Source organism: Procambarus clarkii, chromosome 11, assembly GCF_040958095.1.
Source record: "Procambarus clarkii isolate CNS0578487 chromosome 11, FALCON_Pclarkii_2.0, whole genome shotgun sequence".
NCBI classification, from domain to species: domain Eukaryota; kingdom Metazoa; phylum Arthropoda; class Malacostraca; order Decapoda; family Cambaridae; genus Procambarus; species Procambarus clarkii.
Window position 1 is genome coordinate 33,215,147 of NC_091160.1, and position 12,500 is coordinate 33,227,646.

General features: G+C 45.7%; 1 protein-coding gene across 1 annotated transcript in view; it reads right to left on the reverse strand.

Annotated features, from left to right (window-relative positions):
• LOC123748492 (muscle M-line assembly protein unc-89) overlaps positions 1-12,500 on the reverse strand; it is a 206,445-nt gene that overhangs the window by 32,611 nt on the left and 161,334 nt on the right. The window contains 7 exon segments of the mRNA XM_069322532.1: positions 1,814-1,992; positions 2,587-2,744; positions 3,478-3,601; positions 3,961-4,121; positions 4,803-4,923; positions 5,666-5,832; positions 7,278-7,395. Of these exon segments, the coding sequence (XP_069178633.1) occupies positions 1,814-1,992; positions 2,587-2,744; positions 3,478-3,601; positions 3,961-4,121; positions 4,803-4,923; positions 5,666-5,832; positions 7,278-7,395 (1,028 nt within the window).

Consider the following 12,500-nt stretch of genomic DNA (forward strand, 5'->3'; position numbering starts at 1 on the left):
AAAAAAACACACCCGAACCCCCCACACTCCATTTTCTTCGAGTTAAGCGTTTTCTGTGCTCCAATTTAGTTGAGACACCCCCCGTCAACACCCACACTCAACCTCACAGAAAACGGAATGTAAACAAACACCCCACACACACATAAACACGGCCAGGCTCCTCGAACGTCAGTCCTGGGAGGAGACGGGTCGAGACGGGTTACCGCGCCAACACATCGAACACAAGCAACAGACAAGGAAAAAAAAAACTCAAAGGGAGAGAGACATAACACCCCAAACTCTTACGAAACCTGTACATCTTTCCTCAATCATGGCTGCGCTGTTTACATTTATTAAACTGTTTTAGAGCTCTGGAGCATACTGAAGTTGTTTATAATAACAATAATCTACGGTTGTGCAGTTTGGGCGCTCCTAAACAGTTTAATATATGTTTAATAAAGCCGAAATAGACTATTAAGATGTACGGGTTTCGTAAGAGGTTGTGTTAAGTCATTGACGAATTGACAAATTATTTAGATTTTTGTTTGTTTGAAGATGAGTAATTTGCCAATAGATATTGACCAAGATCTATCAAGGGTGTTTGACAACACATTCTGTTTACACCAAACAGTGGAATTATTTGATTTCAAATCTATGTATTTCATGTGATAACAATAGATTACAGAAGTTCAAAAAAATAAAACACCTCAAGTTCCTGTAATCTATTTTCAAGGATCTGAAAAAAATAAAATTATATAACAAGCCGATTAATCTGATATTATCGTAGGGGATTAGTGAACTGTACTCTGTGATTGACCGATAGGAATCGCGTCAATCTTCGTGATTGGCCGGTAGGAATCGCGTCAATCTTCGTGATTGGCCGGTAGGAATCGCGTCAATCTTCGTGATTGGCCGGTAGGAATCGCGTCAATCTTCGTGATTGGCCGGTAGGAATCGCGACAATCTTCGTGATTGGCCGGTGGATATCGCTTCAATCTTCATGATTGGCCGGTAGGAATCGCGACAATCTTCGTGATTGGCCGGTGGATATCGCATCAAGCTTCGTGATTGGCCGGTAGGAATCGCGTCAACCTTTGTGATTGGCCGGTGGATATCGCACCAAGCTTCGTGATTGGCCGGTGGGTAACGCCTCAAGCAGGTAGAAATCCCACCAAACTCCGCACAACAATGGGCAGAAGCTTGACTAAACTTTGTCATTCTTCAGTGACGAAGTGTCACAACATCTGTGACTTAAGAACTCCTTTACGGAAATATTTTAACCCAAATTCCCGGAAGATGAGTCCAATCGACGAAGGTACTCTACAGAGCCCGGACTACAAAGGTACTCTACTGAACCGGTCGACGAAGGTACTCTACTGAACCGGTCGACGAAGGTACTCTACTGAACCTGTCGACAAAGGTCCTCTACAGAGCCCGGTCGACGAAGGTACTCTACAGAGCCCGGTCGACGAAGGTACTCTACAGAGCCCGGACGACGAAGGTACTCTACTGAACCGGTCGACAAAGGTCCTCTACTGAACCGGTCGACAAAGGTCCTCTACTGAACCGGTCGACAAAGGTCCTCTACTGAGCCCGGACGACGAAGGTACTCTACAGAGCCCGGACGACGAAGGTACTCTACAGAGCCCGGACGACGAAAGTCCTCTACAGAGCCCGGTCGACAAAGGTACTCTACTGAACCGGTCGACAAAGGTACTCCACAGAGCCCGGACGACAAAGGTACTCTACTGAGCCCGGTCGACGAAGGTCCTCTACTGAACCGGTCGAAAAGAGAACGGGTCGTCGACAGGATCAGACAGCCTCACACACTCACTGTTAACAACGATGGTGCCTTCAGTGGTGGTCGAACCCTCGACGTTGGACACCGTGGCGACGTACAAGCCGGAATCCTCGGGTTTGGCTTCCTCAAACACCAAGCTGAAGGTGTCCTCGTTCTCCACCTTCAGCTTGACGCGGCGCTCATCTGGAGACCACTTCTTGCCATCTTTCGTCCTGTAGAGGGGACAGACAGATTACTTAAGCATCCTACCTCCCCCAGCTCTGATTAATCACTCGACCATCGATCTACTTAATATCAGCACTTAAGTGTTTAGGTATAATCTTCAATTTAATCGTTGAAACTTAATTAAGCTAGTTATTCTGAACACTTAAGGTCACTTAAGTTCCGGATTAAAACTACCTAATAACTTGAAACATCATTACTAAGTTGCAAGCCACTTACCTGCCTATAGGCTCTTGATGCTGCACCCCATTAATCCCAAACCCTTAAATCATCTACCCACCTAATCCCAACCCCTTAAATCATTTACCCACTTAATCCAAACCCCTAAATCATCTACCCACTTAATCCCAACCTCCTAAATCATCTACCCACTTAATCCCAACCCCCTAAATCATCTACCCTCTTAATCCCAACCCCTTAAATCATCTACCCACTTAATTCATACCCCCCCTTTATTCAGCAACACACACACACACCACACAATAACACACACACACACACACACACACACACACACACACACACACACACACACACACACACACACACACACACACACACATCTTCCTCTCCGAGGCACCTACCACTTGATCTCTGGCAGTGGTATACCGGTGGCCTTGAAGGTAAACTTAGCGGCGGTGTCTTCCAGGAACTCTACATCCTTGAGTCCCTCTGTAATCGCTGGAGCTTCGTGGAGCCGGAAGCGCCCCTTACAAACGCTCTCTCCATACTCATTGCTTGCCTGTGGGGGTGTGTTAGGGGGGTAAACCGAGCTTCATTAGTGGGTATACTTCATTCAGAAAGTATACAATCAACACTGGGGGTACTATATCCACCGGGTATATTTCCTCGACTGGGCATAGTAACTCCAGGAGGTATGCTCCTCCCAGTGAAAATATATATAGGGTTATTTATATTTGATAACGACAGTTCTCGATAAATTAACCAAATAAGTAATTACGTAACTACCACTGACAATATTAGCTGGTCTGAGTCGACTGAAATCTCCATCAGTCAAGTTATTAAACAGACGAAGGGTGATTCAGCACCCGGCAACTGATGGATTGCAAGTCGAACTATGCAACTGAGTCCATCCGAGTACTGAGTGAACTAACTAGCCAGCTATCCAACTAGCTAGCTATCCAACTAGTCAGGTATTAAACTAGCCGGCGATCCAACAATCTAATTATCCAACTGACCAGTTAGCCAACTAGTCAGCTATTCAACCAATCAGTTATCAAAGCTAACCAATTATCCAACTAGCCAGCGATCCAACTAGCGAGCTATCCAACTAGCCAGGTATTAAACTAGCCGGCGATCCAACAATCTAATTATCCAATTGACTAGTTAGCCAACTAGTCAGCTATCCAACTAATCAGTTATCAAGCTAACCAATTATCCAACTAGCCAGCGATCCAACTAACGAACTATCCAACTAGCCAGCCACTCAACTAGCCAGCTAATAGCACTTTTACCTTGACGGTATATGTACCGACGAAGTCCGGAGTGGCTTCATTGATAGTGAGAATCTGAGTGGTCTCCTGACCTCTGATTGTGTACCCAGGCGTCTCCTCTCTGATTGGCTTGTCGTTCAGGAACCTGTCAGAGAGAGAGAGAGAGAGAGAGAGAACAGGTAGTCGTCAGGTGTAGATAGAACGTAGATATAGCTACGACTGTGGATATAGCTACTCCTAGGAGTAGATAGATGTTAATGGAGGCTAGTTTTAGTCGTTTAGGTATGGTGGTTACAGGAGTGTGTGTGTGTGGTGGTCGCAAGTCTTTATATATAAGTTATCATCATTAGGTTCAGTCGTTACCGGGAGTAATTATGGTTGTTAAGGAAGTGGTTTCGATAAGCTGGTATATGAGAACTGACAGGGGGAAGATCAACCACTTGACAGGGAAGACCTAGCACTTGACAGAGAGAAGACCTAGCACTTGACAGAGGGAAGACCTACCACTTGACAGAGGGCTTGGGATTGGCCTCCCACTCGACGAAGAGTTTGGCGTCTTTGCTTCCTTCCTTAGCGCACACGTCCTTCAGAGGAGTGATGAAGTCTGGCGGGGCTCTTACTGTCAGCTCTCCCTCAGTGGAGACTGACCCGCTCGTGTTGGTGAGCTGTGAGGGAGGAGAAGCAGGGGTTGTTGGTGAGTAGTGGTGGTGGTGGTGGGGCTATGATCACCCTCCCTCACCCTACACTGAGCTCAGAACACCCTCCCTCACCCTACACTGAGCTCAGAACACCCTCCCTCACACTACACTGAGCTAAGATCACCCTCCCTCACCCTACACTGAGCTAAGATCACCCTCCCTCACCCTACACTGAGCTAAGAACACCCTCCCTCATACTACACTGAGCTAAGAACACCCTCCCTCACCCTACTCTGAGCTAAGAACACCCTCCTCACACTACACTGAGCTAAGATCACCCTCCCTCACACTACACTGAGCTCAGAACACCCTCCCTCACACTACACTGAGCTAAGATCACCCTCCCTCACCCTACACTGAGCTAAGATCACCCTCCCTCACCCTACACTGAGCTAAGAACACCCTCCCTCATACTACACTGAGCTAAGAACACCCTCCCTCACCCTACTCTGAGCTAAGAACACCCTCCTCACACTACACTGAGCTAAGATCACCCTCCCTCACACTACACTGAGCTAAGATCACCCCTCCTCACCCTACACTGAGCTAAGAACACCCTCCCTCACACTACACTGAGCTCAGAACACCCTCCCTCACACTACACTGAGCTCAGAACACCCTCCCTCACACTGAGCCAAGAAGACTCACCTCACACTTGTAAGTGCCTTTATCTTTCCTCTCCAGCCGACGAATCTTGAGTGTGTAGAAGGACTCATCTCTGATCATCTTAAACTTCTCGTCTCCCATAATCTCCTTCCCGTTCTTGAACCTGTGGAAGAGAAGGCGTTGAGGAACAGTAGTGGAAGGGAAAGGAATTATCAGAAGCGCCAAGCCATTATGACTATATAGCACTGGGAAAGGGTCAGGTCAGGTCAGGATAAGGATTTGGGATGGGGCAGGGAGAGGGAAGGAATGGTGCCCAACCACTTGGAAGGTCGGGGATTGAACGCCGATCTGCATGAAGTGAGACTGTCGCTCTACCGTCCACCCCAAGTGGACGGGGAACAGTAGTGGAAGAGAGGGTGAGAGAGATGAAGGGGTTCCTACTTTCCTTCCTATTTCTTCAAGAGAAGAAAAGGAATGGACTGGTTATCTTGAGGTTATCTTGAGATGATTTCGGAGCTTAGTGTCCCCGCGGCCCGGTCTTCGACCAGGCCTCCAACCCCCAGGAAGCAGCCCGTGACAGCTGACTAACTCCCAGGTACCTATTTTACTGCTAGGTAACAGGGGGGGGGGATCAGGGGTGAAAGAAACTCTTCCTATTGTCTCTCGCCGGCACCTCGGGATCGAACCGGGGACTACAGGATCACGCGTCCAGTGTTCTGTCCGCTCAGCCACCGGCTCCCTGGTGGGGTTTACCATAGCGTCTTGAAGATAGATAGATAGATAAAGATAGATATAGATTCACACACAGAGATGACAATAACGTGATGCATCAAATGCTCCCGGACGCAGGTTCGAATCCTCGTCACGGCCCTTGTGGATTTGTTCCTAGATATAGATAGACTCACCAGCGGGCGTCAGGCTGGGGGGAGCCCGTAGCCCTGACCTCCAAGGTCAGGTCATTGCTGAGCTTCTTCTCCGTCTCAGGGTCGAGGCCTCGCGTTATCTGGGGCGCCGCGTCCGTCTGCAGGTTGAAGAACTCCGACACCTGCCCGATGGAGTTCGCCGCCACCACCTGCAACACAGATCAAACAATGTTTCTTAAGACCAGAGTCCGACCACTTGGGCTGGACGGTAGAGCGACGGTCTCGCTTCATGCAGGTCGGCGTTCAATCCCCCGACCGTCCACAAGTGGTTTGGGCACCATTCCTTCCCCTCCCCCGTCCCATCATAAATCCTTATCCTGATCCCTTCCAAGTGCTATATAGTCGTAATGGCTTGGCGCTTTCCACCTGATAGTTCACTTCACTTCACTTCTTGAGACCAGAAAGAAATACATCTCAAAGGGGATAGAGTAGCTTAGGCTGGTTGATACCTGGTTGAGGTATCAACCAGGTATCAAGCAGCCATTTCTACCTAGACGACCGCTCGTTGAGAGGAAGGTACTTGCATTAACTGGTGAAGGACGATTAGATCAAGTTTTTAAACAGTAATCATCCTTTAGCCCCAAGCTGTATCTACCCATACGATGCCTTGAGAAGCAGGACCAGGATTCACGAAGCATTTACGCAAGTACTTACGAACCTGTACATCTTGTTCTCAATCTTCTGACGGCTTTGGTTACATTTATTTAAACAGTTTACAAGCGTGAAAACTTGCCAATCGGCTGTTGTTATTGTTATAAACAGCCTCCTGGTGCTTCGGAGCTCATTAACTGTTTAATAATTGTAAACAAAGCCGCCAAAGATTGAGAAAAGATAGACAGGTTCGTAAGTACTTGTGTAACTGCTTCGTGAATCTGGTCCCCAGGTATTTCACTCGTTCGGGTCAACTAGCTTTGAATTATCCATATCCTAAACGTATCCACGGGTCCTGGATGTCCCAATTTAAAGGTATCCAAGGGCTTTCGGTATCCTAAAGTTATCCAAGGGCCCTCTATATCCACAAAGCTAAGCAAGGTCAGTGCCTGTACTCCAAAACTGCATTAACCAAGCCTAAAAGTTCTAAACTAATCCAAACAAGTGTGGCGCTGCAGGCGTCACCATTAATGGCCAGTAACCACCCCCCTTGGCCATTCAATGGTGTGGCAATTAGCAGCGAGGGCGCATTATATGGTAGAGTGGACCACGGGTAAGGGGACTCCACACAGAGACCAGAAGGCATCTATAAGGGGGCAAAGCGCCAAGCCATTACGACTATATAGCCCTGGGAAGGGTTCAGGATAAGGATTTGGAATGAGACACGGGGGGGGGGGGGTGGGAGGGAAGGAATGGTGCCTAACCACTTGTGGACGGTCGGGGATTGAACGCCGACCTGTAGGAAGTGAGACCGTCGCTCTACCGTCCAGCTCAAGTGGTTAGTTTCTATCACCCTTGATAGAAACTATCACCCTTGATAGATCCTTGATAGTTTCTATCACCCTTGATAGAAACTATCAAGGATCTCTTCCTAAATCCTCCTCCTCCTCCAGACCCTTTTCTTTCTCCTTCTACTTCTTCTCCTACTTCTACTTCTACTCACCGTATAGCATCCACAGTCATCCATTTGCATAGAGTTGATGTTGAGAGTCCAGAGACAGTCAGACACCTTCTTGAACTTGATCCTGTCTGACTCCACCACTTTCTTGCCATCCTTCAACCTGTCGGAGACAGACAACGTATTATGAACAGCTGGCTAAAGGATAGATAAGGGATAGGGAACATGGTGGACGATGGAGTAGTGGTGACAGGTGGTCTAAGTGGACCAGCAGGTGGTATAAGTGGACCAGATGGTCTTAAGTCCATAAGGGAATCTTATGTGGTTCAGAGGAACTTAGTGGATCATGGGGTCTCAAGTGGGCCAGGTGGAATAAGTGGACCAGGGGGGGGGGGGGTCCACTTAAGTGCATCAGGGGGGGGGGTCTTAAGTGGATAAGGGGATCCAAGTGGATCAGTGGGATTTTATATGGACCAGGGGATTATCTAAGACTGATGGGGTACTTACATATATATATATATATATATATATATATATATATATATATATATATATATATATATATATATATATATATATATATATATATATATATATATATACTACAGCACATTAGGGCCCAGCAAAGTCAGTGCAACACAGCAGTTAGTTATGTGATACTGTGTCAAGGGCTTTCTGGTAGTCATGCAAGATGCAGCAGTCTGCCCACACGTCACACACACACACACACACACACACACACACACACACACACACACACACACACACACACACACACACACACACACACACACACACCTGCCTCGTAACGAACACCTTGTATAACTCCTACAGGTAGAGCAAGGACAGTTTACCTCATAAAATCATGTTGATTCATGTTTACAAACCAAATTCTCTTCAGATATCCCCAAACTCTTTCTTGTTGATCATTCAAACTGTTGGGCACGTGTGCATTAGTCGAGGATCCTTATAGCACGTTGTAGAGGCTTGTCTTCAAGTATTTCTTAATGTCTCACAATATTATCATCTTAACCTCTGTCTGTCATTGAGAAATTACTCAGAAATCACCAGAAAGCTGTTTTTAAGTTCCTTCGTCAGTACCTCCCGGAGCCTTACTGTGCAACCCGGCCTCCTAAGGTCTCCGAACGTCAAGAAACAGTCGTACTAAAGTGCCCTTATCCTAACCTACCAGAGGACCCACAACAGAAAACGGGACAGGAGGTTAATTTTGCGAGCCGCTTTCATTTTCTAGTACGAGAATTTTTGGCCTTATAGGGAGAGAGTGTACGTCAAAATGCGACGTTCTATTAGAAGATTGGACTGTGGGTTCCTCGCATGTTATCCTATTGTGGTGGTGTCAGAGGTATTGTGGTGGTGTTAGGGGTATTGTGGTGGTGTCAGAGGTATTGTGGTGGTGTCAGAGTTATTGTGGTGGTGTCAGAGTTATTGTGGTGGTGTTAGGGGTATTGTGGTGGTGTTAGGGGTATTGTGGTGGTGTCAGAGGTATGGTGGTGGTGTCAGAGGTATTGTGGTGGTGTCAGAGTTATTGTGGTGGTGTCAGAGTTATTGTGGTGGTATCAGAGGTATTGTGGTGGTGTCAGAGTTATTGTGGTGGTGTCAGAGGTATTGTGGTGGTGTCAGAGTTATTATGGTGGTGGTGTCAGAGGTATTGTGGTGGTGTCAGAGGTATTGTGGTGGTGTCAGAGTTATTATGGTGGTGGTGTCAGAGGTATTGTGGTGGTGTCAGAGTTAGTGTGGTGGTGTCAGAGTTATTGTGGTGGTGTCAGAGGTATTGTGGTGGTGTCAGAGTTATTATGGTGGTGGTGTCAGAGGTATTGTGGTGGTGTCAGAGTTAGTGTGGTGGTGTCAGAGTTATTGTGGTGGTGTCAGAGTTATTATGGTGGTGGTGTCAGAGGTATTGTGGTGGTGTCAGAGGTATTGTGGTAGTGTCAGAGTTATTGTGGTGGTGTCAGAGTTATTGTGGTGGTGTCAGAGGTATTGTGGTGGTGTCAGAGTTATTATGGTGGTGGTGTCAGAGGTATTGTGGTGGTGTCAGAGTTATTGTGGTGGTGTCAGAGTTATTATGGTGGTGGTGTCAGAGGTATTGTGGTGGTGTCAGAGTTATTATGGTGGTGGTGTCAGAGGTATTGTGGTGGCGTCAGAGGTATTGTGGTGGTGTCAGAGGTATTGTGGTGGTGTCAGAGTTAGTGAGGTGGTGTCAGAGTTATTGTGGTGGTATCAGAGGTATTGTGGTGGTGTCAGAGTTATTGTGGTGGTGTCAGAGTTATTGTGGTGGTGTCAGAGTTATTGTGGTGGTGTCAGAGGTATTGTGGTGGTGTCAGAGTTAGTGTGGTGGTGTCAGAGTTATTGTGGTGGTATCAGAGGTATTGTGGTGGTGTCAGAGGTATTGTGGTGGTGTCAGAGTTATTATGGTGGTGGTGTCAGAGATATTGTGGTGGTGTCAGAGGTATTGTGGTGGTGTCAGAGTTATTGTGGTGGTGTCAGAGTTATTGTGGTGGAGTCAGGGGTATTGTGGTGGTGTCAGAGTTATTGTGGTGGTGTCAGACGTATTGTGGTGGTGTCAGAGTTATTGTGGTGGTGTCAGATGTTTCAACCCTCATGCTGTAGGTATTACTTATAGTAAATATATTGGAATATATCTCTGTAATACAATATATATATATATATATATATATATATATATATATATATATATATATATATATATATTCATCTCTCTCTCTCTCTCTCTCTCTCTCTCTCTCTCTCTCTCTCTCTCTCTCTCTCTCTCTCTCTCTCTCTGTAATTCCACCATTCTATTCATTATTCATTATCATAGCCCTAATTTGCTTTCCTCCTCCTCAGAGACACTACGGGCTCGCCATAGCCCGTGCTACCTGGAACTTTTTTGTTCCAGATAGCGAATCTTAAACAACAACGACAACGTCCTCCTCGTTATCAGGTTATCTCACAAGACACGTAAGAAAGAGGGTAAAGAAAACCTTAAGTATCTCTCTAGATATCATTATCCATGGATTTATTCGCTTGAATTATACATGATTAATTTATACTGAATACATAGACTTGTATAATTAGATCATTACAATCACTACAGAGACATGTATGATTAGATCATTACAATCCCTACAGAGACCTGTATGAGTAAATTACAATCACTACAAAAGCCTGTATGAGTAAATCATTACAATCTCTACAGAGACGTGTATAATTAGATCATTACAATCACTACAGTTTGCCAATCCTTGCTCGTATTGTATGCAATAGGACTCTAATGAGGATTATTTATCCTTGGGTAAAACATCCTTGAAGCTAAATTAAAAACACCTGCTGAATTAAAAACACACCTGTTCCAATAAATAAACCAATTAAAGCATCATAAAACGTAAGTTGGCATTAAAACAAGTTTTTTTTAATTTACTATACGCTTAAAATTACGCAGGAAATACATGTTTACAACATTCGTAATTACAAAGTCTTACAAATAAACTATAATTTTAATTGGGGTTGTTTACACACCTCATAAATAAAAAAATAATTAGATGAAAATAGGGATTAATTAGGGTTGTATAACCCTCGCATTATACGTGGTCTAATTAGGGTTGTATAACCCTCACATTATACGTGGTCTAATTAGGGTTGTATAACCCTCGCATTATACGTGGTCTAATTAGGGTTGTATAACCCTCACATTATACGTGGTCTAATTAGGGTTGTATAACCCTCACATTATACGTGGTCTAATTAGGGTTGTATAACCCTCACATTATACGTGGTCTAATTAGGGTTGTATAACCCTCACATTATACGTGGTTTAATTAGGGGTTGTATAACCCTCACATTATACGTGGTTTAATTAGGGTTGTATAAACCTCACATTATACGAGGTTTAATTAGGGTTGTATATACCATGTATGAGGCCCTCCAAGCCCGTCCAGCTAGGGTGGTTATACATAACAAGGAAGATCTTCACCGTGGCCATCAGCAGCACCAACAGGGTGATGGAACGGATCAGACCCATGTGTTCGTTCACGATATCTGATACGCTTTGGTAGGCCATCTTGCTGTACGAGCCGGAAACTGTGTGGTCCGAAACTGGATGGTACGAAACTGGGTGGTCCGAAACTGGATGGTTCGAAACTGGGTGGTCCGAAACTGGATGGTCCGAAACTGAATGGTCCGAAACTGGATGGTCCGAAACTGGATGGTCCGAAACTGTGTGCTCCGAAACTGGATGGTCCGAAACTGTGTGGTCCGAAACTGGATGGTCCGAAACTGTGTGGTCCGTGTCGGAAAGTGTGTGGGTCAGAGGCTACAGAACCTTGCCGTGTCCGAAATTCTTAGCTGTTCCAAACGCTCCTTTTGGAACAGCTATTAATAGTATAAACTCAAAAGAATTCAGTCTAATTATCTATTCAATCAAAGGAGAATATTTTTTGTTTGGACCAAAACTCTAAAGAGTGGCAGAGATTCCTTAAATTGCTGAATTAGTTGGCTGTATTCACGTTTTCTAAGACAAATTAATTATACACTCCCGATCGTTAGAGGGGTAGACTCACTAAATTTTCACTCGCTAGAAGCACTCTTTTTCTCCCCCTCAAGTGTGCGAGGGAGTGAAGCAGCACATAAATTAGAGGATCACTGGGGGAGTCGGGTTTCTGTGTCTTGTACTCCCAGACTTGGGCCGGGTGTGTGAAGACTATTTTGGTTTCGGGTCCTTCTTCGTCCTCCTCGGTGTTTGGTGTCCTCTTTATCTTCCTCCCTTCCTTTTCTATTCTTGATTGTCTTATAGCTCTGCTTTGTCTTCCCCCTTGACGGTAGCGTTGACTTCGATTGTGGGTGACTTCAATAACTTTGGCAGCGCTTTCTTCGGTGGTGTTGACTTCGGAAGCGCTGACTTGCGCTGTTGACTTCGGAAGCGTTGACTTCTAGATCTCCTTTTCCTGCGGCACTGAACGAAGACTTTGCCTTAGATGCTTAGCAAATTAAGTATACTAAGAGCACATACGCCTTTCTTTCTCTCCCTCTTAATTCCTTACAGTTATCTTCTTCCACCGCTGTTTTAGTCTATGTTAAAATGTAGATCTTCATTATTTCTTCTGGTGCTTCGTCCTTCCTTCGTCTTCTCTCTTATTCCCTTCTATGTGTACCCCTGTGAGGGGCCTCGCCGGGCACCACACACCAGGAAGACTCAAGTCAGAGCCAAGACACACTACGGAGGTGTGAAAGAACGCGAGGAAGGAAGGGGGG